This window comes from Musca domestica, unplaced genomic scaffold, assembly GCF_030504385.1.
Source record: "Musca domestica strain aabys unplaced genomic scaffold, Musca_domestica.polishedcontigs.V.1.1 56, whole genome shotgun sequence".
NCBI lineage: Eukaryota > Metazoa > Arthropoda > Insecta > Diptera > Muscidae > Musca > Musca domestica.
The window spans coordinates 1,616,167-1,643,744 of NW_026712356.1; the positions used below are offsets into that span (position 1 = coordinate 1,616,167).

The 27,578-nt window shown below is 35.1% G+C and overlaps 2 protein-coding genes across 2 annotated transcripts; both read right to left on the reverse strand.

Annotated features, from left to right (window-relative positions):
• Window positions 1-666: 666 nt before the first annotated feature.
• LOC101893446 (larval cuticle protein A2B) lies at window positions 667-1,554 on the reverse strand. The gene is made up of 2 exons (XM_005189675.4): window positions 1,399-1,554; window positions 667-1,320 (listed from the first exon to the last, which is right to left on the reverse strand). Exons 1-2 carry the CDS (start codon window positions 1,408-1,410, stop codon window positions 730-732), a joined length of 603 nt encoding a protein of 200 aa, XP_005189732.2. The 5' UTR covers window positions 1,411-1,554; the 3' UTR covers window positions 667-729.
• Window positions 1,555-8,928: 7,374 nt separating this feature from the next.
• Window positions 8,929-14,942, reverse strand: LOC101893889 (cuticle protein-like). Its single transcript, XM_059128600.1, has 2 exons — window positions 14,788-14,942; window positions 8,929-9,754 (listed from the first exon to the last, which is right to left on the reverse strand). Exons 1-2 carry the CDS (start codon window positions 14,797-14,799, stop codon window positions 9,122-9,124), a joined length of 645 nt encoding a protein of 214 aa, XP_058984583.1. The 5' UTR covers window positions 14,800-14,942; the 3' UTR covers window positions 8,929-9,121.
• Between the last annotated feature and the right edge of the window lie 12,636 nt (window positions 14,943-27,578).

Genomic DNA, 27,578 nt, shown 5'->3' on the forward strand with positions numbered 1-27,578 from the left:
GTTCGTCCTTGGGCCAAACAAATGTTTTTTGCAAAGTTTCATCTCAATCGGATAATAAATGCGACCTGCATTTTGTTCACAAGAATACGTGGACAGACGGACGGACTTACGGACAGACGGACTGACATGGATAAATCAACTCAGAAAGTGATTCTATGCAGATCATCAAAAGGAACTATGAGTCTATCTCGTTTCCTTTTGCCTGTTACAAACAAATGCACAAAGACATAATACCCTGACCACCTTGTGGTGTAGGGTATAAAAACAAAAGTATGGAGATTGAACTTAAAATGAAACTGTGCTCTTCAGCACTTCCGCTCGTGACCAATTTTCACTCCAAAAAAAATGAGTAAATATGAATATGAATATATAAAGCCATATTAGAAGGTGAAATGAATATAAAACTAATAACCTATACTTTGCAGGTTCTCTTTTTTCTGTTATAGATGTTAATCTTAAAGACTGCTAAATATATTCTATAACCTCAAGAAAACTTCTTTTCTCAATTATTAAAATTGCAAACAAGGATGATTTTAGATAGGAGACCAGAAGTCATTTATGCTTTTGAAAACGACGATACTACTCTAATATATTTGAGTTCAATTCGTAAATTAGTAATTGCCCATAAACTACTAACTAATATAATTAAACGTAGATCCATTTCAATATAAGCCTAGCATTTATTAAAACATATTAACATTACAATATATGAAAGCATATATCGTTCACTTAGTGGTGAGCAACATAGGTGGCAGGGGCAGCTACATGGGCAACAACGGGTGTGGCAACGTGGGCAACATGAGCTACTGGTGCTACAGTTTTAACAACTGCAGCAGGGGCAGCAATGTGAGCCACAGGAGCTACCGTCTTAACGACGGCAGCTGGGGCAGCAACATGAGCTACTGGAGCAACGGTCTTCACAACAGCGGCTGGAGCGGCAGCAACAACAGCCTTAGCAACCAAAGGTTCGCGGCTAACAACAGCATTGAAACCGTTCACATCATCGGCGGTGTATTGGACGGTACGTTTGAAACCATCAGCATCGATCAACGAGTATTCACCGCGAACGACATCGCCATCACGTTCCTCAACTTGACTCTTAGAATCGCCCGACACAGTATCGTGAACATCATAGGCATATTTGTATTGGGGATGGGGATCGAATTCTTCGACAGCCTTGGTCAAAACAGGCTGGGCAGCAACATGAACTGGAGCAACGGTTTTTACTACGGCAGCGGCGGCAGGAGCAGCATGATATACCTCCGAGGCTGGAATAACGCCAGCACTGGCAACGGCGAACAAAGCGAAGACAGCAATGAACTGTAGAAAGAAATTCAATAAATATTAAAAAAATATATAAATAAAAATTCTCCACCTATTTTTTTTCGGTCCACCTACCTTGAATGCCATTTTTTGGTATAGTTTTGCTTTCGGGGAACCGTTGTTTAGCTGATTTAACGCTAAAGTTGACTACGATTTCGGACTGGGCGATTACAGTTTTTATACCCTACATTTTCTTTACAAATCAGCCAAAAGGAGAGCAAAAAGAAATGTCATTCAATAAAAATGTTGTTATGATTTCTGTTGACATTAATGCTACCAGTTTGTCTTGGAGGTGGGGCACAAATCGCATTATTCACAGTTGATTACTTAAAAATCATTGGTAAAAAAAAAATTACTCAGGTTGTTGTTGCTTCTTTTTCCATACAGATGTATGTTCGAGATAAATATAAGATTGATACAATTCGGCTTGTAGTAGATCACATGTCATTTTGAAATTGTTTTTATTTGTTGGCAATTTTGAAGAGAGACTGAGCCAACTACTTCCAAAACAGAATTTTGAGAAAGTGTATATCGATTGATTTTACCAATATAAAAAATAATATTAATATAAGTTGTAAATATTTTAAATTATAGAATTGCTAATATTGCTATTCCTATCTATTAGTGAAAAAAGAAAACGTACTTAATCAAAATGGGCCTAGTAGCATTCGCACATGTTAGTACTGGTCTCGGACTTTAATTCGTTGACAGCGATTTTACTTTCTTTAAGAAGCTTAACTGTAATTAGATTACTAGTTCGTTTTTAATCAGTTAAGACAAAAGCTTGACTCATTATCTTCAGTGCTGGGAAATAGATTCTTCAATTTATCCCGTCAGATGCAATTTGCTTAGTGTGTCTTTCGTGGGAATATAGTAGGATTTTTGAGTGGGTATTATGGCTTTAAAGCAGACATAATTTAAATCCGAAAGCAACTAGTATATGTGAGGTATATTCTTAATTTCTACTAAAAATTCATCAAAATCCATTACATTTGAACTGATACTACGCTTCTAAGACAGAATAAACTTGAAGTCAGCTGAAGTTATATATGGGAGCTACAGGGAGAAAAAAACTGCAACAAAGTCAAACAACATAATTTGTAATTTTTTTATTTTATTGAAAAAAAGCAAAAAATGTCGGAACTAGCATAAAATTTAAGAATAAGTTTAGAATTAGTCTTTCATAAGCGTACAGAAGCATTTTGGTGAGAATTTTCCAGAACAAAAGTTTTTCGTGATGGAATTCAAGCGTGTTAGTTTGATTACGTTATATTTGGCTGAAAACCACAAGTGGCTATCGTTAGAGCACTCCAGTCTTTAAATGTGAATAAATATTTTGTATAACGTACCATCGCTCGTTATTGTGATACTGCGTAGCCCGACGTCAAGGAAGTGGACGGAAGAAAACAACAACATCAGCAGAAATGGTTCGAAAAGTAAAAAAGCGACTTGATCGAAACCCGCGTTGCAGTGACCGAAAAATGGCTCGTGAGCTAACATTCCATTCCCAAATATTGAAAAATGAGCTCGGGTTAAAGCCATTGAAATTCAAAATTGCAAAAGTGCGATGAGTAACTATTGTGTAAAAATACCAAAGTGTCGATCACCTCAAGCAAGCGCTTCGCCGGGAATGGACCAAAATGCCACAGAGCAACATTCGGGCAGCGTGTGACGGTTTCATTGGCCTTTTGAAGGCCATAATTCGTGCCAAAGGTGGCCAATTCGAACAAACTAAACTTATTCTAAATTTTGATGCTATTTTCGACATTTTTTGCTTTCGTTCAATAAAATTAAAAAAAAAATGTAATAATTATGGCTTTCGACTTTGTTGTGGTTTTTTTTATCTCACCGAGAAGATTCAGGGGCGAAGCCTACAGTTCAGATTTATATTAGCTCTTGGCTAAACTTGAGCCATGCAATTACAAGGTCTCCAACACACAAAAATGGCTTAAGAATAATATTATAAAAAGCTCAGGAACATAAGCCTTTAGCTTGGAAAAATCTTAAAAAGATATTGAAAGATGTTTGTATGACAAATAAAAATTAATCAAAATTATTCTCCACAACACAATTTGTTGGGGATATTATAAGTTTAAATGTGGGTTGAATTAGGCCGAAAACAGAAAAAATTCCTTATTTTGCAGAAGTCCAGCAACTGGGATAGTCAATGATCAAAGCAAAGTAGGTCAAACAAATACTGAGTTTATATATCTATCGGCAAACCGACTGGTACTTTCTGATTTGTTCAGTAAATTTTTCAATTTAAATAAATATAAATATATATATCGATACAATTTTCAAATTTTTTAAATGTCTAATGGAATGGCACTATTCGATTTGGTTGAAATCTTCCATATCATAGTCTTTATATCAGACATCAGTTGTGAAAATCGATAGTTTCGGTCAACACTTTCTGATACCTTCCCCACAAAGTTTTCCAAGTACCTCCTAATTTTCAAATTTTACAAAAAATTGAACACCTTCCATTAAAATTTTGTTATTACACTATGTGTCGGAGGTATTATAAGTTTGATTGGGCCAAAAATTATGTAACACCACGAAATATTGGTTTCCCACATAGGAAAGTATATATGGATCTTCCTATCACGCCGAGCTGAGTCGATCTAGCTATGTATGTCCGTCCGTCTGTCCATGTTAATTTGTAATCACTCTACAGGTCGCAATTATGGCCCAATCCTCACGAAATTGAAAATGGAGTTGGAGATGATTGCATAATATTTGAAATGGACCAAAAACCGAAAATTTCCTAATTTTGCAGTGGCTCTACAGGTCGCAATTATAGACCAATCGAAGAGGGAGTTAGCACGGCGCTAGGGCTTGGGGCTGGGCAGAAGCTTTCCAATTTTGATGGTCATCGGATAATATTTAGTGGGTGAAACGGACCATAAAATTTGTGTGAAATAAAAGTCAAATTTTTCATTAAACCGCTAATATTTTTAATCCCGTCGAAATCACAAATAGAACAAGTTAAAAAGCAGTAAGTTCGGCCGGGCCGAACTTTTAATACCCTCCACCATTTGCAACGAATTTGGAAATTTTTAAATAATAAAATCCTTAAAAAATTCTGTTAAAATTTTAAAAATACCGAATATAGCCGTTATATTGGGGTCTATACGACTTGGACATACATAGGCATTGTTTGTCATAAGCCAATAAGCAAATTCGAAACTTGAAATAAACGGCGAATAATGTAGCTAAAATCATCAAAATATCGTATATAAGGAGGTGCCGTTAAATTGGAGCTGTGCGAAGACCTGGACCAGCATACACAATTTTCTGTCGCAGGCTGTAGCATCTATTACGAACTTCAAATACCACATCTCAAACAACTTCGGTGGGTATTGTACCTAAAATCGTCAAAATACCGAATATAGGGAGGTACTGATATATGGGGCCTATACGAAGACCCTGACCCGCACAGACAATTTTCTGTCACAGACTGTAGTTCCCATTACGAACTTCAAATACCAATTTTGAAGCGATTTCGGTGAGTAGTGTCGTTAAAATCATCATGTGGGGGCTATAGGAAGACGTGGACCTGCACAGACAATTTTCTGTCTTAGGGTGTAGTATCCATTTTGAACTTCAAATACCAATTTTTAAACGATTCCGGTGAATAATGTCGCTAAAATCATCAAAATACCGAATATAGGGAGGTACCGTTATATGGGGGCTATATGAAAACGTGGACCTACATGGCCCATTTACGAACTTAACCTGCCTACTGGAAAAATAAACATGTGTACAAAATCTTAGCCATCTATCTCAATTCATTCGAAAGATAGCGTGATTACAACAGACAGACAGACAGACAGACGGACAGACAGACAGACGGACATCGCTAAATCGACTTAGAATTTTACGCTGATCACGATATATATATACTTTGTTGGGTCTGATATGAGTATTTCGAGGAGTTACAAACGGAATGACAAAGTTAATATACCCTCCATAGTATGGTGGAGGGTATAAAAACAGGTCAATCCTGACCGTTACGTAGATGCCGATAGTAAATATATCGGATATATATAGCGAAATATATACAATGTGTATATACAAAGGAAGGGGATGTTTGTTAGATTGCTTATATCTCAAAAATGGCTGGACCGATTTTGACAAATGTTTGTCAATTCAGAATGCCCTCTTGGCATAAAAGTATTAAATGTAAAGAAAATCGCACAAAATACGCCTATGAAGATGTTAATATTGATTTTGTAGTATTTTGTGACATATTTTTTTTTTTTTTGATCGCATGCGATTTTTTCAATTTGACTTATAATATTGAAGTGTATATTTTGTAATATTTTTTTCACCTTACAACACAGGTTGGGGATATTATATGCAGATTGCAATTATCGTCCGATCCTCACGAAAGGGGTAGGGTTAGGCTCAGAAGGGCTAGGCCTATTGTTTTCAAAGATGTCCTCAATATATTTAGGGGTTGAAATGGACCAACAACTAAAAATGTTCCTGATTTTGCAGCCGTAATAAAGGTCATAAATAGAATGGACCACTATTTCTGTCTGAAAAACACCAACATTACTTACAGGCGATATCCGAAATGCACAAAAGGCGAACTTCTGGCTTTTTTATGCTGATGATGTTGACAGGAGACGTTGGAGATACAGGGGGCCTCTTCCTATATTAGGTGTTCACATGAACCAAAAACAGAAAAAATTTCCTGATCACAAAATTGAAGCCATTCGACACGCCTGAAAAGAACGTTAAGGACAATGAAGAACTCTGGATTATATTTAGCTGTAAAATGGACCACAACAACTAACAGCACGCCGGTGTGCGTAAATATTGGTCAAATGTCCCTGGTCAAAATGCTAAGGGTAATATCTGGGCTGTGCACTGTGACATAATTTCAAAAGCGAAATCTTCCAAAGTGGATTTGGACATATGAGGGCTTCTAACATGTTGTAGTGTTGTAGGGTATCACATGGTCGGTCCCGCACCACTATAGCCTTTGCTTACTTGTTTTTCAAGATAGGCTCTTTGAAAAGTTTCATCCTTGAACCAGTAAAGAAAGACTTAAAGTCGGGCGGGGCAGACTTTACGATACCCTACACCACTTTGTATATTTAGTAGAACTACCCCTAACAAATAAACCTTTTTATGGAGACTTGATGAAAACTAATATAGATATATATGGGAACTATATCCAAATCTGAACCGATCTCTATCAAATTTAGGGAAAGTACTTCTATGATCAATCTGATAGCTGGGTTCAAGTATCGTTGTTATGGAGAGCATTTTATGGGTTAGAAGGGACTTAAATACAAAATCGGATGAATTATATATATTGGACTTATAGCTATATCTTAACCGATTTTCACCAAATCTTATACACTTTCTTTCAGGCTGAACTCGTTTATATATGCCAAAATCCATTCAATTCGGTCTTATATTAACCATTTGGTCCTCAATAAACTTGAAATCGGGGAAAAAACATATGGAAGCTATATCCAAATCCGAACCGATCTCGATCAAATATGGCAAAGGCATTTCTGAGCTGTAGTTGATATATTCCCCCGAATATCATTATTACGGATGTGGAGGACAAATATAATAAATCGAATTAAAACAAGTAAGCAAAGGCTACAGTCGAGCGGGGCCGACCGTTGAATACCCTACAACACTATAATAAATGATACAGTTTATATAGGCCAGATACTCGAAAGAATTCCACAAGATATTGTGACAAATAATAAAAGAAAACCATCAAGTTTCGTTCTCTAATTTTCGAATAATAGAAACTTGAACTAATTTGCTAATTTCCAATTTATAGGTAGATGTTGCACGTAAATGGTCTTCCTAGATCTGGAACCAATATTTCCCAAAGACCTATAATCTCTCAGAAGTGGAAGATTAACATTTATTATTGGTTTTTGACTAAAACGCATCTATATGAGATACAGACATTTGACTATGTTCTTCAACGAAATCAGCCTTAACGAAGTAGTGAGAAGTGCGTCTTTCCTGTATTTGTGAATTCTCCAAAAATTCACTGGAATGAGCATTTTCGTATTTTGTCTACAAAAGTTGGCAAACTATTTCACACATTGAATATTTTTGGAAGGCCATCCAAAACTATTAGGCTTTTGCAATGTCCGGTAACCTCCATTCAAATGCGCGTGAGGTAACCTCCATTCAAACGACTTGCTGACAATTTTGCAGTTTTTTTTTTTTGTCCATTTCAACCCCTAAATATATGGCGATTATCTCCAAAGAGAGTAGGCTTCTATTATGACCCTCATCTTATCCCCATGCAAAATTTCATAAGGATCGGGCCATAAATTCGATCTGTATATGATATTCTGATATCCTAACTACTTAGTTTTGTTAGCTGTAGAAATATTACCAAATGTTTAATTGAAAATATGACAAAATTGAAAAAATATGAGAAAATATTACAAAATCAATATTTTCATCTTTAGAGAGATATTTTTATGCGATTTTTAAGACGTTTTTTCTTTCCTGCCAAGAGGCCATTCAGAATTAATGAGAACTGTCGAAATCAGTTCAGCCGTTCTCGACATATAAGAGATTTTTCAAGCATATCTTCTTTGATAGACATATATATCGCACATATTTTGCTATATATCCGATTTGATGGATGTTAACATCAATGTAAAGATCAGAAGTAACCTTGTCATGGCTTTGTGATTTCGCCGGGATTTAAAATATTCGCGGTTTTATGAAAAATTTTGAATTTTTTTCAACACAAAAGATATGGTCTATTTTACCCGCTAAATATTATCCTATGACCACCCAAATTGGTAGGCTTCTTCCCCGCCCTAAACTCTAGCTACATGCGAAATTCCACGTCGATTGGTCTATAATTGTGACCTGTATAGCTGCTGCAAAATCTGACATATTTTCAGTATTTGGTCCATTTCAACCCCTAAACATTTGGCGATCATCTCCAAAAGAAATAGGGTTCTATTCTGACCCTAGTCCCACCTCCATTCTAAATTTCGTGAAGATCGGGCCATAATTGCGACCTGTAGAGTGATTACAAATTAACATGGACAGACGGAGAGACGGACGGACGGACATACATAGCTAGATCGACTCAGCTCGGCGAGATAGGAAGATCCATATATACTTTCCTATGTGGGAAATCAATATTTCGTGGTGTTACATAATTTTTGGCCCAATCAAACTTATAATACCCCCAACACATAGTGTTGTAGGGTATAAATATTTATGAGAGCTATAGTTACATCTAAACCGATTTCTACCAAATTTGACACACTTATTTCTACGATAAATTTAGTCGTACATGCCAAATTCCTAATATTACATATGTTGTGCACAAGTTAAATCATACGAAGATATATATGGGAGCTACATCCAAATTTTAACCGATTATCTACAATTTCAATAGGGGTTGTCCTTGGGTCAAACAAATGATTTTTGTGAAATGTATGATGCAACCTGTACTTTGTTTACAAAAATAAATGAACAGACGGACAGATGGAGTGACTGACGGATGGACCGACATACAATATTGGTTTGTGGAATAACTTTAAATATACATCAAATAACACTTATGTCAATTTAATTTAGCTCATATTTATTTAATCTTAAAAATTAATAAACTCATTTAAATTGGTGGCACAGGCCTTAAAATAACAAATGGAATTATGAATATTGAGAATAATGGATAAATTCAAATAACATCTGGACAATGAAAATAACAGTTATGAAAATAAATGCAAATATCCGTGAAACAATTTGCGGAACATGAAATTCAAAGATCTAACAATTAATAGCCATCATGATTTTCTTGTTCACTTTCATAGGTGGCATATTGATGTTGGTGTTGTTGCAATTGTTCGGGATGAGCATGATGGTTAATAGGTGTCTCATAATTCTGAGGTTGGGTATAGGTCACCTGAGTTTTACGCAATGCTGGGGCAACATAAGCTACAGGTGCAGCCTTAACAACGGCAGCAGGAGCATGATGATATTGAGCTGGTGACGAATGAACTTCATAGGATGGTGAGGCATGTTGGGCAACATGATGACCACTGATGGGTTCGCGAGAAACGACAGCATTAAAACCATTAACATCATCGGCAGTATATTTAACGGTACGCTTGAAACCATCAGCATCAATTACAGAATATTCACCGCGTACAACATCACCGTCACGTGTCTCCGTTTGACTCTTGGAGTCACCCGATACGGCATCTTCGACCTGGTAGGCGAAATTGTATTTAGGATGAGGATCATCAGCATATTCTTCGTGTTTTGCGGTGTGTCCAGAGTGTCCGGAAATGACCAATTGTTGGGCGGGAACTTGTTGATGATAGCCAGGATGGTCAAACTGCGCGGCCTGTTGCACGGGAATGATTCCAGCATTGACAGCAGCCAAGAGGGTGACAAATGCAACAAACTGCAAAGGATGAAAAATAATAATGATATAATTAAAATAAGTTAAAATTTTTAACTGAATGCAAAATGTTATTAATTGCTTTAATTTTGGGAAAATGCCAAGCCCGAACCAAATTGAGAATGACCAATTTTAATTCTGAGATTTAAAAATATATAAAAGTTCGGGCCGGCTCAGTTTTACGTAAAAAAGTCGATCTAGAATTATATGGAGAATCATATTGAAAATATTTTAATTCTAATTATGCTGCGATTTTCTTCAAGTTAAAAAAAAAATTTGGCATTTTCTCTTTCTATGAAAAATGCAAGGTAGTATGTTTGTAAGACAGACATTAAGTTATATTATTATATTGAAGCAATTACGTGTGAGACGTCGGCGGAAATATTGAAAAGAATAGGCCAAAATTGGGCTAAGGGGACCCTAGATATGTTTTGTTTCTTTTGCAGCTGCAGGTTCAGAAAATGCATATACTAGCAAATACAAATGTATTTAGATTTTATACGCACATATCTATTGATCGATTACAGATACAGTCTCCAAATTTGGAACAAGTGATGGGATTTGATCAGAAAATATATTTGCCAAATAATATTGAAATCAGTTCAGATTTGGATATAGATCCCATATATATGTTCGACCGATTTGATGCACCAAACACGATATGTATGCTCGATTCCAATAAAATTTGAAATATGTGACGGGATTCGATAAGAAAATAAGTTGGTCAAATTAAATTGATAGATAGCTCCCATAGATATTTTCGATGTATTTCTTGTATTTGATACACCAAACACGATACGAACGTCTGATTCCAATGAAATTTGGCATAAGTGACTAAATTTTGTACACAAATAAGTTTGTCAAATTTGGCAATTTATATTGAAATCGGTGCAGATTTGGATATAGCTCCCACATATATTCTCGGCCGATTTCACATATTTGATGCACCAAACACCGTGTGTACCTCCAATTTCAATGAAAAAGCAAATTTTGTCAAATTATATTGAAATCACTTCAGATTGGAATATGATTTTATTACGATTCTTTGACCCACAATGCCTTTGTAATGGTATTAGGCTAACAAGGTAAAAAACTATACAACAATTTAATGTATCCTCAGTTATTACAGGGAAGAATGTTGCTACCTCGAATTCTCTAATTGCAACAGAAATGTCACTCAACTTCAAAAGATTGCAGTTTCCTGCACGCTTGGCATTTGCATTGAAATTTATAATACGGAGGACAAACCCTTCGTGTATGTGGACTAAATTTGGCATGTTCCTGCTGTTCTCATAGTCAGCAGTTGCTGGCATGTTCACGCGTTGGTAGACCGAGCTATTTGTTTGTTTACGCATTAAATTATACAATATTTACGTTTTTATACCCTACAACACTTTGTGTTGGGGGTATTATAAGTTTGATTGGGGCAAAAATTATGTAACACCTCGAAATATTGGTTTCCCACATAGGAAAGTATATATGGGTCTGCCTATCTCGCCGAACTGAGTCGATCTAGCTATGTATGTCCGTCCGTCCGTCTGTCCATATTAATTTGTAATCAAGCTACAGATCGCAATTATGAACCGATCCTCACGAAATTGAAAATGGAGGTGGGGTTAATGTCAGATTAGAACCCTATTGTTTTTGGAGATGATCGCACGATATTTAGGGGTTGAAATGGACCAAAAACAGAAAAAAATCCTGATTCTGCAGTTGCTCTATAGGTCACAATTATCAACCAATCGCCGCGAAAATTTACATGGAGTTAGAGTTTAGGAGTGGGCAGAAACCTACCAATTTGGGCGGGTAAAATAGATCCTAACTTTTATGTAAGAAAATAGGAGAATTTCCACTAAACCGCGAATATTTTCAACCCCAGCCAAATCACTAATACATTAAAAGATCACTTTTGACCATTACAGTGATGCTAATAGCCAAGAAATCGGGTATATAGCAAAATAGGTACAATATATATGTAAAAGAATTGATCTTATTTATTCTGCTTATAAATCAAAAACCGCTGGGCCGATTTTCACAGTTCCCATAAATTCGGAATGGTCTTTTGCCAGAAAAGCAGAAAATCTAAGAAAATCGCGGAAAAATATACCAATAAAAAAGTGAATATTTTTTGTTCCATTTTTTCAATTCTTGTCATATTTTTTATCGCATCCGATTTTTTCAATTTGACTTACAATTTTGAATTGTAAATTTTCTAAATGTTTACACCCTTCAACACTACGTTTTGAGGGTATTTTATGCATGTCGCAATTATCGTCCGATCCTCACGAAATTTGGCATGGAGGTAGGGTTAGGGTCAGAATTAAAGCCTATTGTTCTTAGATGTACATTTAGAGGTGCAAATGTACTAAAAAAATTATTTTTTTTTCTAATTTTGTAGTCGCTCTATAGGCCACAATTGAAACTAATCGACACGGAATTTCGCATCGGAAGAGAGTTATTTCATAAACGAAATCTTCCAAAATGGATTTGGATATAAGGGGACTTCGAACATATTGCAGTGTTGTAGGGTATCAATAGTCGACCCCGCAGGACTACAACCTTTGCTTACTTGTTTAAATTTTTGAATTTGCTTTATTATTTATACCCTACAACACTATGTGTTGGGGGTATTATAAGTTTGATTGGGCCAGAATTTATGTAACACCTCGAAATATTGATTTCCCATATAGGAACGTATATATGGATCTTCCTAGCTCGCCGTCTGTCCGTCTGTCCATGTTAATTTGTAATCACGCTACAGGTCGCAATTATAGCCCGATCCTTACGAAATTTTGCACGAAGGTGGGGTTAGGGTCAGAATAGAAGCCTATTTCTTTTGGAGATGATCGCCAAATGTTTAGGGGTTGAAATGGACCAAATACTGAAAAAATGTCGGAATTTGCAGGTCGCAATTATAGACCAATCGACGCGGAATTTCGGATGTAGCTAGAGTTTAGGGCGGGGAAGAAGCATACCAATTATGGTGATCATCGGATAATATTTAGCGGGTAAAATAGACCATATCTTTTGTTTTGAAAAAATTCAACATTTTTCATTAAACCGCGAATATTTTAAATCCCGGCGAAATCACAAAGCCATGACAAGGTTTCTTCTGACCTTTACATTGATGTTAACATCCAACAAATCGGATGAATATGTGCGATATATATGTCTATCAGAGAAGATATGCTTGAAAGATCTCTTCTATGTCGAGAACGGCTGAACTGATTTCGACAGTTCTCATTAATTCAGAATGGCCTCTTGGCAGGAAAGGAAAAACGTCTTAAAAACGCATACAAAGATGAAAAGATTGATTTTTTAAAATTGTCTCATATTTTTTCAATTTTGTCATATTTTCATTTTGAATTAAACATTTGGTAATATTTCAATAGCTAACAAAACTAAGTAGTTAGGATATTAGGACATCATATACAGATCGCATTTATGGACCCATCCTTATGAAATTTTGCATGGGGATAAGATGAGGGTCAGAATAGAAGCCTACTCTTTTTGGAGATGATCGCCATATATTTAGGGGTTGAAACCAAAAACCAAAAAAACTGCAAAATTGTCGGCAGGTCGTAATTATCGCCCGATCCTCACGCACATTTGAATGGGGGTTACCGCACATTGCAAAAGCCAAGCAGTTTCGAATGGCCATCCAAAAATATTCAATGTGTGAAATAGTTTGCCAACTTTTGTAGACAAAATACGAAAATGTCCATTCCAGTGATTTTTGGAGAATTCACAAATACAGGAAAGACGCACTTTTGACTATTTCGATAACGCTGATTTCGTTGAAGAATATAGTCAAATGTCTGTATCTCATATAGATGCGTTTCAGTCCAAAACCAATAATAAATGTTAATCTTTTGCCACTTCTGAGAGATTATAGGTCTTTGCGAAATATTGGTTCCAGATCTAGGAAGACCATTTAATTACCAATAAATTGGAAATGAGCAAATTAGTTTAAGTTGCTATTATTCGAAAATTAGAGAACGAAACATGATTTTTTTCTTTTATTATTTGTCACAATATCTTGTGGAATTCTTTCGAGTATCTCGCCTATATAAACTGTATGGTTTATTATAGTGTTGTAGGGTATTCAACGGTCGTCCCCGCTCGACTGTAGCCTTTGCTTACTTGTTTTTTTTTTTTTTATTTTAACAAACAAATATATAAATATAAAATTTTGAGTGCATATAAAAGCAAAAGGTGTAGCCAAGCGCGACGGTTTCAGCTAGTGTGCTATAAAGGATAAAGGAACTATGCGCTACGCACGGAAGGACAAGCTTAGTATTAGGAATAAAATATAATACCCTTTCTCCACAAAAACTATTTAATATGGCTTTTAATACTGCTTTAGTTGATAAAACTTTTTTAACCTTCCGAAAACAATGCTGATGTAATCACATCCTGATACACCAATTGTTTCCATTGAAGCCTACGAGTCTGTCCTCTCAATATTTTTACAAATTCTTTGTATGAGCCTGCGAATTAAGTTCCACTCTTGAAAAAAAAACCTTCAAAATTGACGAAACTCTCATTATTTGAACGCCACCTTACTCATACCACATACCAAACTACACTGGCATGCAATCAATTCACTTTCAACGCAGGGTTGTTCAATTAATTGAACCAATCGATGAATTGCACTTTTACCCATTTTGCCATTGAAATTAGGCCAATATCAAATGAAACAAAACGTTAAACGCACACACACACTGACATCCAAACTTCATTGTTTAGGCCATGGCGTGGACAAATGAAGTATTGTCGGACGGCAACGTTGCCATGTGCAAAAATAAAGCCATTATTTTCTTTAATTTCGGTATTTTAAGTCTCAATAATGATTTTCATTTTTTTTTCGTGTTTGTTGTTGACTAAAAGCAACGACAATAAATACGCACAACACAAACGAGGTAAAACAATTCCCAAAAACAGCAATACCATCTGACAGACATCACTCAGGCAGACAGGCGGGTCAGTCAATCTAAACTATTTTTATTTTTGTTTTTGTACACAATACCACTTACCTTGAAGGCCATTGTAATGTTGTTGTTGTTTTGCGTTTGTAGGTTATTAAAAGTTTTGCACTAAAATCGATTATCCAATGATTTTTTTTTTTTTTGGATGAGGTATTTTGTATATTCCGACAAAACTTTGTTAAAGGTTCGTTTTGTCCTAACACTTGAAGCTACGTGATTTGAATAATAAATGAATCGGGGAATGCATTTGTTTTTATACCTCTCGCAAGCTAATGATTTCAATGGGGGTTTTGTGGATTATAACCCATCCAAGCATTCATTCAATACAACCAGCCATACCATCATTAACATCCATGTATCCATCCCATCATTCCAAAAAAAAAAAAAAGAGCGCAACAAAAAATGAAACAAAAATTCATTTGTTATAATTTTCTATGAATGGTAGTTGTTTTTGGAGGCACAAGAAAAAATATCGGCTGTCAATAAGTATGTGTGTGCGTAAATGTTTCTCGCATAACACAGGCATACATTATTATTTATGCCAAAAATATAGACTAATTGTTAGCTTACTGCGTGAATGGCATGTACCAGGCAGAACACCACAAAAGCTTGATGAGTATATGTAAATAAAAATTTATTAGAACAAGATAACATTTATTTAAAAACAACTATTATATCTTTATTTTAAAAACAAGTAAACAAAGGCTATAGTCGTGCGGAGCCGACCATGTGATACCCTACAACACTACAGTATGTGAAAAGCCCCCTCATGTCCAAATCCATTTTGGAAGATTTCGCTTTTGAAATTATGTCACGGAGCACTTTCTGATATTACCCTTAGCATTTTGACCAGGGACATTTTCCCAATATTTATGCACTCCGTCGAGCTGTGCTTAATATCTTCTCAGGCGTGTCGATTGGTTTCAATTGTGTGATCAGGAATTATTTTCAGTTTTTGGTTCAATTCAACCACCTAATATTTTGCGTTCATCTCCAAAAGCAAGAGGCCACTCTGTGTCTCCAAATTTAGACTCATCTATATGATTTGCTTGTCTACGATATTTGGCTATATTCGTCAACGAAATCAGCATAAAAAACCAGAAGTTCGCCTACTGCGTATTTCGGATATCGCCTGTAAGTAATGTTGGTATTTTTGACACAAAAGTAATGGTCCATTCTACCCGTTTCTATTTGTGACCTCTATAACGGATGCAAAATCAGGATCATTTTGAGTTTCTGGTCCATTTTAACCCCTAAATATATTGCGGACATCTTTGAAAACAATAGACTTAGCCCTTCTGAGGCTAACCCTACCTTTGTCAAAGTTTTCGTGAGGATCGAAAGATAATTGCAATCTGTATATAAATAATAACCCCAACCTGTGTTGTAAAGTGCAAAAATATTACAAAATATACACTTCAATATTACAAATCAAATTGCAAAAGTCGCATGCGATAAAAAATATAAAAAAATAAAAATATGTCACAAAATACTACAAAATAAATATTAACCTCATTATTGGCGATTTTTTATGCGATTTTTTTAGATTTTATACTTTTATGCCAAAAGGGCATTCTAAATTTACAAAATTTGTCAAAATCGCTCCAGCCATTCTGGAGAAATAAGCATTCTAGCTAACATCCCCTTCCTTTGTATATATACATTGTAAATATTTCTCTATATATATATATCCGATATTTTTACTATCGGCATCGACATAACGGTCAGAATTGGCCTGTTCGTCTATTTGTGATTTCGCCGCATTAAAAATATTCGCGGTTTAATAGAAAATTTGACTTTTATTTAACACAAATGCTATGGCCTATTTCAACCATTAAATATTACCCGATGACCATCAAAATTGGAAGGCTTCTGCCCAGCCCAAAGCTCTAGCCCCATACTTACTTTCGCTTCGATTGGTATATAATTGTAGAGCAACTGCAAAATCAGGAAATTTTTCAGTTTTTGGTCCATTTCAACCCCTATATATTATGCAATCATCTCCAAAAGAAATAGGGTTCTATTCTGACCTTAACCCAACCTACATTCTAAATTTCGTGAAGATCGGGCCATATTACAAATTAAAATGGACAGACGGACGGAGGGACATCAGCTCGGCGAGATAGGAAGATCCATATATACTTTCCTATGTGGGAAATCAATATTTCGTGGTGTTACATAATTTTTGGCCCAATCAAACTTATAATACCCCCAACACAAAGTGTTATAGGGTATAACTATGTAAAAACAAACAAAAAGCAACATCGATTCATTTACTTTTTTAAAAACTGGATGGACTCGAACTGAATATTTGTGAACCTTAGTGCGACAGAATCAAATACACATTTACATAAAAGGATTTTTTACATAAGATATTAACACGAATGAATAGAGCTTAGAGTTTAAGTATTAGACTATTTTTCCGATGTCAAATCTTGAATTGAACCTTAGGTTCAGGGATATCTTAAACTAGCGTGTCACTTCATATCACTGACTCCTTGTCTTGTATTTGTCACAAATTTAATAACATAACATTCGTCATCATTTCTCTGCCATGAAATTCATTACATATTCTTTGTCATGACATTGGTTACCAATGTGTTGATACGGCATTATCTCTAATTTATATACCCTGCACCATATATTTAGTTTTCATTCCGTTTGCAACACCTCGAAATATCCATGTTAGATCCCACAAAATATACGTATTCTTGATAAATATAAGTTTTTATGTCGATTTCGCCATGTCCGTCTGTGGTAATTACTCCAGCTGCCGATAACATTTTACTCAGATGTATCTTAGGTCTTTAGAATTGTTTAGTTTTGAGAATGACCTGTATAGATCCAAGTGTTTGTATAGCCCCATATAACTGTACCTCCAAATATTCTGTATTTTGATTATTTTTGTCACACTTTTCACCAGAAATTTGAAGTTCGTAATGGGTGCTACCTCTTGTGACAACATTTTTCAAGTCTTCGTATATTCGCCATATAACGGTACCTCCAAATATTCTGTATTTTATGGATTTTAGTTACATCTTTCAACAAATATGGCTCAAACTTATGGCAGAATATTGCTCATACAGGCCTACGTCTTCGTATAGTTTCCATATAATGGCAGCTCTTTATATTCGGTATTTTGATGAATTTAGCAGTGTTTTTCAACTTTTTATTTATTTATTTATTATACCCTACACCACAAGGTGGTCAGGGTATTATGTCTTTGTGCATTTGTTTGTAACAGGCAAAAGGAAATAAGATAGACCCATAGTTCCTTTTGATGATCTGCATAGAATCACATTCTGAGTCGATTTATGCATGTCCGTCCGTCCGTCTGTCCGTCCGTCCGTCTGTCCGTCCGTCCGTCCGTCTGTCCGTCCGTCCGTCTGTCCATGTATTTTTGTAAACAAAGTACAGATCGCATTTATTGCCCTATCCAGATGAAATTTGGCACAAATCATTTGTTTGGCCCAAGGACGAACCCTATTGAAATTGGAGATAATCGGTCAAAATTTGGATATAGCTCCCATATATATCTTCGTCCGATTTGCCTTTTATTGTGCACCAAACGTGTAATATCGGTCCGAATAGTATGGAATTTTGCACATACAACCAAATTAAGCACGAAAATAAGTATGCCAAATATGATCGACATCGGTTCAGATATAGCTATAGCTCCCATATATATTTTTCATCCGATTTGCTATTTTTGTCGTTCGCAGCCGTAATATGCACTTTGTAACAACAATATTTGGGGAAATATATCAAATACAGCTCAGAAATACATTTGCCAAATATTATCGAGATCGGTTCAGATTTGGATATAGCTCCCATATATAACTTCGTCCGATTTACATTTGATTGTGCACCAAACGTCTAATATTTGCCCAAATTGGATGAAATTTGGCACTTACGACCGAACTGAGTCTAGAAGCTAGTATGTCAAATTTGGTAAAGATCGGTTCAGATATAGCTATAGCTCCCATATATACTGTTCATCCGATTTGTCATATTTGTTACCCACAGCCGTAATATGCACTCCGTAACAACGATATTCAGGGAAAAATATAAAATACAGCTCAGAAATATCTTTGCCAAAATTTATCGAGATCGGTTTTGATTTGGATATAGCTCCCATATATATTTTTATCCGATTTCAAATTAATTGTGCACCAATTGGGCAAAACAAGTCCGAATTTAAAAGATACAAATGCATCGGCATATTTAGTCCTTTGAACATTTAAATTATAATTATAATCATAGCGTGTATGATTGAATTCTCCTATAAAAACTTTTAATTGTTATGCGGAGCTCTACTAAATCAGCAAAGTGGTGTAGGGTATCATAAAGTCGGCCCCGCCCGACTTTAAGACTTTCTTTACTGGTTTTTTTTTTTTTGAAAATTCTTTCCAAATAGTGGTGGATATTTAAAGTTCGCCACGAAATTACTGCGTTTTAAAAATTATGGGTCACGTAGCCTGTATTGGACATATTAAGATGAAAAAATATGAAGCACTTGCCGTATGCCGGCTACTTATTGAAAAAAATTTTAATTTCATGATTTTTCTTCGGAACAATGGAAGGGCAAGAGTAGTGGCTATAATTCAGCCCAATATGGGTCCGTTTTCGACTTTTTAGGGGTTTTTCAAAAAGTTCCAATGCAAAAATACCAATTTTCTTATATTGCTCCGGAACTTTGTTCAAATAACGCCTTCACATGACCACTATTATACGTATCAGTTGGATAAAATCCGAATTTTGTATCAGAAATTTCGGGTCGTACAACCGGACAACCGGAAATATCATCCACATTGCCGTTATCAGAGTAAAAATAGCTACCATACCATAATGGGGTTAATCTCCGAACTCGGTGGAGTCATAATAAATTGGTCATTTCGTTTGCAACACCCCTAAATATTCGTCGGATACCCGAAAAAGTATAAAATTATAAAGTATTGAATATAAAAAGTGTTAAAAGTTCGACCGAACGATTTGCTTTTTTTACTTCTTTAATTTCAAAAATATAAATACAGGACCTCACAGTATGGTGGAAACTATATATATAAAAGAGGAAAATGTTTGTATGCTTTTTCGTTTGTAATTTATGGACTCGAACACCGCTGCAGAGATTTTCTTTAAATTTTCCAAATATACTACAACATCGCCTGAAAGTAACATAGGCTATATAAATTTTTAAAATTCCACTTGGAATGGGAGATATAGCATGAAAATTGGAGGTAGCTCCAAAAATTTAGATTTTATATGTACATATATATTGATTGATATATTGATCGGTTACAGATACCGTCTCCAATTTTGAAATGCGTAACGGAATTTGAAACAAAAATAGATTTGCCAAATTATATTGAAATCGGTTCAGATTTGGATATAGCTCTCATTCACTTTTTCGGCCGATTTCATGTATTTAATGCACCAAACACGATAAATTGTCCGAGTCAGCATGATTGACTAAATTTATTGCGATAATATATTTACCAAATTACATTGAAATCGGTACATATTTAGATATAGCTCCCATATATATTTGCGACCGATTTCCTTTATTTGATGCAGCAAACACGATACGTTTTTTCGATTTTGTTAAATTATATTGTAATCGGGATATGATTTTATTAAGAACCATTGACCCACATCGCCTTTGCAATGGTATATGGCTAACAGTAAAAAACCAGTAAAGAAAGTTTTAAAGTCGGGCGGGGCCGACTTTATGATACCCTACACCACTTTGCTAATTTAATAGAGCTCCGCATAACAATTAAAAGTTTTTGTGGGAGAAGTCAATCATACACGCTATGATTATAATTTGAAGTTCAAAGAACTAAATATGCCGAAGTATTTGTATCTTTTAAATTCGTACTTGTATTGCCCATTTGGTGCACAATTAATTTGAAATCGGATAAAGATATATATGGGAGCTATATCAAAATCGGAACCGATCTCGATAAAATTTGGCAGAGATATTTCTGAACTGTATTTGATATATTTCCCTGAACATCATTGTTACGGAGTGCATATTACGGCTGTGGGTAACAAATATAACAAATCGGAGCTATTGCTTTATCTGAACCGGTATTCACCAAATTTACTAGCTTCTACTTTCAATTCGGTCGTAAGTGCGAAATTACCTCCAATTTGGGCAAATAATAGACGTTTGGTGCACAATAAATCTGAACCGATCTCGATAAATTTAGCAAATGTATTTCTGAGCTGTATTTGATATATTTCCCAAATATTGTTGTTACAGAGTGCATATTACGGCTGCTGAGGACAAAAATAACAAATCGTATGTACAATATATATGGGAGCTATAGCTATATCTGAACCGATTTCGGTCAAATTTGGCATACTTATTTTCAGGCCTAATTCGGTTGTATGTGCTGTTATTACACGTTTGGTGCACAACAAAAGGCAAATCGGACGAAGATATATATGGGAGCTATATCTACATTTTGACCAATTATCTCCAATTTCAATAAGGTTCATCCTTGGGCCAAACAAATGATTTGTGCAAAATTTCATCTGGAGTGGGCAATAAATGCGAACTGTACTTTGTTTACAAAAATACATGGACAGACGGACGGACGAACATGGATAAATCGACTCAGAATGTGATTCTATGCAAATCATCGAAAGGAACTATGGGTCTATCTCGTTTCCTTTTGCCTGTTACACACAAATGTACAAAGACATAATACCCTGACCACCTTGTGGTGTAGGGTATAAAAACTACACAACAATTGAATTGAGGATACGATTATTACGGGAAAGTATGTTGCTACCTAAAATTCACTAATTGCCACTGAAATGCCAGTCAACTTCAAGAGATTTCAGTTTCCTGCACGCTTGGTATTTGCTATGACATTAATAAATTCGAGGGACAAACCCTTCGTGTAAGCGTACTAAACAAATATTCGTATATAATATTTTGAATGCATATAAAATCAAAAGGGCTAGCAAAGCGCTCCGTGTTCAGCTAGTATTATATTTTTTGCGTTGCGTTATTTCGTTTGTAACTTTCCCAAATAATCATTTAGATATACCCTTCTTAAAGGAGTTGAGTAAGATCAGTTGAAATTTTTGATACTTAAAGTGGGTGATAGTGTATCAGAAGGTATACAAATGCGTTGAATGCGTTTTAAATCTTTGTCTTCCAAGTGACATGTGGCTTCTCTGCAATATTTTAAGGTGGATAAATTCTTGTGAATACTTTTTCGTTGGTGGGCCTTACCGTAATTTTAAGTTGATATATATCTGACATAGTAGCAACAGTTTTATAATTCTGAAAGTATATTTGAGAAAAAACTTCACTGAAACATGGACCCATGTACCCATGATAAATGTTCTATATTTTTGGCTATTCAATTATTTATCAAAAAACAATAATAGGATTAATTCAAACTATTTTGCAACAACATAATACTATGGTATTCCGAACAAACATGCCAACATTGTTCTATTAATAGACAAGGCAGGATGACAAAAGTTTTTTTGTTGTAACAGACTAAACAAATATATATTAGTTTGGCCAGGTAAACGAAAGCATAACAAGAGATGAAAATGTTTTTAAGTTCGGTTGTAAGATTTAGAAGATTTTCCAAAAGAAATTTAGTTTAATTTAATTCTTTTGTTCCTCTTCTATTGAGCTTATGATCTCGTTACTTGGGTAGTTTTTGTCATAGGAGTTATTTTAAAATAACTCCTGGGGAGAACATTTCAGACAAAAGACAAGGGAACAGATGGGGATTGGTGGAACCTTGGTATTCCCTGCCTTATCCCTTGTAAACATAACCATCTTTCTCCTGGTATAAAGAAACGTTATTTTTATAAAAACAAAAATAATGGGATTAAGCCTAATTATTTTGCAACAAGAAAATACTACGGTATCCCGAACAAACATGCTAACACTGTTCTTAAAATACATTTAATTATTTCCGTTTGAAATAATATTTAATCGTAAACTAGTGTAATATTTTTTTGTTTTTTTTCATTTTGTCTTCTTTTTCTTCTTCTTAAAAAACGTTTTTTTTTGTTACTTTTGGCATTTCACTTTTTGTTTCATTATTTTTGTTATTAGATTTTAATTTAAAACAATGCTATTTAAAATTCAATACAGCAGACATTCATACACTCACACATTTGTATATACAACCGAAATGGTGAATATTTTTACTCTAAACCTTACATGGATTGGATTGGTAAAACACCCACAGGTCAGACACCCATGTCAATGTCTTTACATTTAAATGAGTAAATGCAAGAGCTATTACCGCATAATGAAATAAAAAAGCGTAGAAATACATACACATACACACACACTTCGTGCGCACAACTGTTCAAGTGTTTAACAAAACAAAAGACTTAAGCGAGCAACGTGCTTTTGATGGATTATTATGCACGAGCCATCAAATTGACACGCTCACTGACTGACTGCCTCAACTTATGTATTGATATTGTATAGATATATAGGTGTATCATTTTCAATTGATAGCATATTAAATACTTCAAGTACTTAAAATTTGATGTGGATAAATTATATTATTATAAGTTAACTAATAATGATAACGCCAAGCCAGAGTGCAGCTCTGAAACAGGCAGATTTTAAAAAAATGTCGTTGCTACTTTACTAAATATTGTAATTCCTATAATCCAAATTAAAAATGTGCTGCAAGTTTTATTGGAGTTACAACATTATCAATGAAGATGAGGGCGCGTGTTTCGTTATTGTCTTTCAACTAAATGAGTTTATTCACTCGAAATGCCTAAATTCAATAAAGTACTGATGATACACTGAGTACCTACTTTAAATTCAATACTTGTCAGATATTTGAGTATGTTTTTTAAAATCTTTAATGAAATTAATTAAGTGAATTGCTTATTATATCACTCAAAATTTACAGTTCGGAACGCTTAATAGTGTTATTACCGTTGATGGTTGAGCCTACTTACTATTAAGCCTATCGAACATTGAATTGCATGAACTTTTTAATAATCATTTAAAAGATTAGCGAAATGCTAAAGCAAAGAAGAAAATTTTGTAAGTCCAATTATTTTTGTAAAAATCCTAAAATTAAAAAAAAAAAAAAACCCCAATACCATTAGCAATAGCTCATGATATTAACAAATACCATTGAATCGGCAACAATCGAAATGGTATTTTTGAAAAAAAATAGGCTGTATTTTGATAAAAGGAAACATTTAGGATCGATTCAGATCGAAGTACCAGTATATTGTGAACTAATTTTATTGTGTGCACTCTTTTAATCTAAATTAAACCAGTAAAGAAAGTCCTAAAGTCGGGCGGGGCCGATTTTATGATACCCTACACCACTTTGCTAATTTAGTTGAGCTCCACCTAACAATTAACAGTTTTTATGGGAGAATTCAATCATACACCCTATGATTATAATTATAATTTAAAATTCAAAGGACTAAATATGCCGAAGCATTTGTATCTTTTAAATTCGGACTTGTATTACACATTTGGTGCAAAATTAATTTGAAATCAGATAAAGATATATATGGGAGATATATCCAAATCTGAACCGATCTCGATAAAATTTAGTAAAGATATTTCTGAGCTGTATTTGATTTATTTCCCTGAATATCGTTGTTACGGAGTGCATATTACGACTGTGGGTAACAAATACAACTAATAGGATGAACAATATATATGGGAGCTATAACTATATCTGAACCGATTTCGATCAAATTTTGCATACTTATTTTCAGGCCTAATTTGGTTGTATATGCAAAATTCCATACAATACGGGCTGATATTACACGTTTGGTGCACAATAAAAGGCAAATTCGATGAAGATATATATGGGAGCTATATCTAAATTTTTACCGATTACCTCCAATTTCAATAGGGTTCTTGGGCCAAACAAATGATATGTGTAAAATTTCATCTGGATAGGGCAATAAATGCGAACTGTACTTTGTTTACAAAAATACATGGACAGACGGACGGACGGACAGACGGACGGACATGCATAAATCGACTCAGAATGTGATTCTATGCAGGTCATCAAAAGTAACTATGGGTCTATCTCGTTTCCTTCTGCCTGTTACAAACAAATGCACAAAGACATAATACCCTGACCACCTTGTGGTGTAGGGTATAAAAACAATGCAGTAAAGTAAGGCCAAAGTCGGCCTGGGCTATATATACCAAATAAACGCTTTAATGGGGAATTTAGAATCATTTTTTAATGCGTATTATTCACCAAAATCCATCCTATTTGATATTACCCTTTTAAGGCACAATAAATATGAAATCGGTTGAATATATTCATAGAAGATATATCCAAATTGTACCGATCTCTATAATATTTAGCAAAGGTATTTCTATGCTATATCTGATAGTTGGTAACTGATAGTGAAATGAAACATATAAAGGGTGAAATCAAAAAACTGCAACCAACTTCTGACTGCTATCATTTCTATGTCACTCGTACGACATTTTTCCAGTGTTGGCTCATTATATTTTTTACAAGCGTACAAAAGCATTTTGGTGAGAATTTTCCAGAAAAAAAGTTATTCGTAATGGAATTCAAGCGTGATAGTGTGATTTCTTTATATTTGGCTGGAATTGTTAGAGCACTCCAGCATTTAAATGTGAATAAATATTTTGTGTCTCATACCATCGCTCGTTACCGTGATATTGGTAGCGTAGCCCGACGTCAAGGAAGTGGACGGAAGAAAACAGCAACTTCAGCAGAAATGGTTCGAAAAGTAAAGAAGCGACTTGATCGGAACCCGAGTCGCAGTGGCCGAAAAAAAATGGCTCGAGAGCTGAACATATCCCAATATTCCATTTAGCAAATATTGAAAAATGAGCTCGGGGTGGAGCCATTGAAATTCCAAAAAATTCAAGAACTTACATCGCAAGAAAAAAAAAATAGACTCAAAGGAGCTAAAGAGTGGCTACGTTTGGTCGAAAGTGATGAACTACGGAATTTGTATTTCTCCGATGAGAAAACATTCGTTGTCCAGCAGTTTGTAAACAAACAAAATGAGCATGTTTAGTTGCCAAAGAGGTCAGCTGAAAATGTGCAGCTTCGGTTGGCCACAAGAACTCAAGCGCTGGCCACGGTGATGGTGTGGGCCGCCATAATAGCCGATGGTCGCTCTCCGTTCGTATTAATTGGCCGTGCCATCAGAATGAATACCAAATATTATCGCGAAAATATTTTGGCTGCAGACCTTGGATATTCCAACAGGACTCAGCACCATTGCACGCAGCACGCGCCACTTAAGAATGGTTACAAGATGAGGTTCCTCGCTTCATTTCCAGCGCACAATGGCCACAAATATCAAATACTGGATACCATGGACTATTGTCTCTGGAGTATTTTGGAAAGCAAGGTTGGCACTAAAAACAACAAAGTGTCGATCACCTCAAGCAAGCGCTTCACCGGGATTGGGCCAAAATACCGCAGAGAAATATTCGGGCAGTGAGCTTCATTGGCCGTTTGAAGGTCATAATTCGTGCCAAAGGTGACCAATACAAACAAATCTAAACTTATTTTAAAATTTGATGCTATTTCCGACATTGTTTCGCTTTTATTCACTAAAATTATAAAAAAAAAAACAAGTAAAAAAGCAGTAAGTTTGGCCGGGCCGAACTTTGAATGCCCTCCACCATTTGGAACGAATTAGAAAAATTTAAAAAAATAAAATCCATTAAAAATTCTGTTAAAATCTTTAAAATATCTAATATCAGAAGGTTCTTTATGGGGGGATATACGATATTGTGGACCTATATAGACAATTACTTTTCAGGGGTTAAGGTGCTCACAAATTTGGTAAAATCATCAAAATTCCGAATATCGGGGGTACCGTTGTATGGGGGCTATACGATATCGTGGACCTATATAGATAATTCTCTTCCGAGAAATAATTTACCCACAAGGTACTCCTTGTGTGGATTTCCAGACAATTCCGTTGAAAAATGTGGCTAAAATCATCAAAATACCAAATATCGGGGGGTACCGTTATATGGGGGCTATACGATATTGTGGACCTATATAGATAATTCTCTTCCAAGGGATAAAGTACCTACAAGAAACTCCTTGTGTGGATTATCAGACAATTCCGTTGTGGCTAAAATCATCAAAATACTGAATATCGGAGGGTACCGTTATATGGGGGCTATACGATATCGTGGACCGATATAGCCCATCCTCGGACTTGCCTGTAGACAAAAGAGGGATCTGTGCAAAATTTTAGTTTCCTATCTTAATTAGTTTAGACTGTAGCGTGATTACAACAGACGGACGGACATGGCTAAATCTTAGAATTTTACGCTGATCAAGAATATATATACTTTGTTGGGTCTAAAATGATTATTTCGATGAGTTACAAACGGAATGACGAACTTAATATACCCTCCATACTATGTATAGTGGAGGGTATAAAAATGTAAAAAATTATGGTGTTTGATTTTGTTGCAGTTTTTTCATCTCACCCTGTATATGGGAGCTGTAGTTATCTGAATCGATTTCCGAATTTGACACACTTGTTTCTAGGCTGAATTTGGTTATATGTGCCAAATTCTATTCAATTTGGCCTAATACAACACGTTTGGTGCACAATAAAAGCAAATCGAACAAAAATATATATGAGAGCAATATCTAAATTTTTACCGATTATCTCCAATTCCAATAGGGTTTGACCTTAGGCTAAACAAACGATTTGTGCAAAATATCATTTAGATAGGGTATAAGTGCCATCTGTATTTTGTTTACAAAAATACATGGACAGACGGACGGACATGCATAAATCAACTCAGAATGTGATTCTATGCGGATAATCAA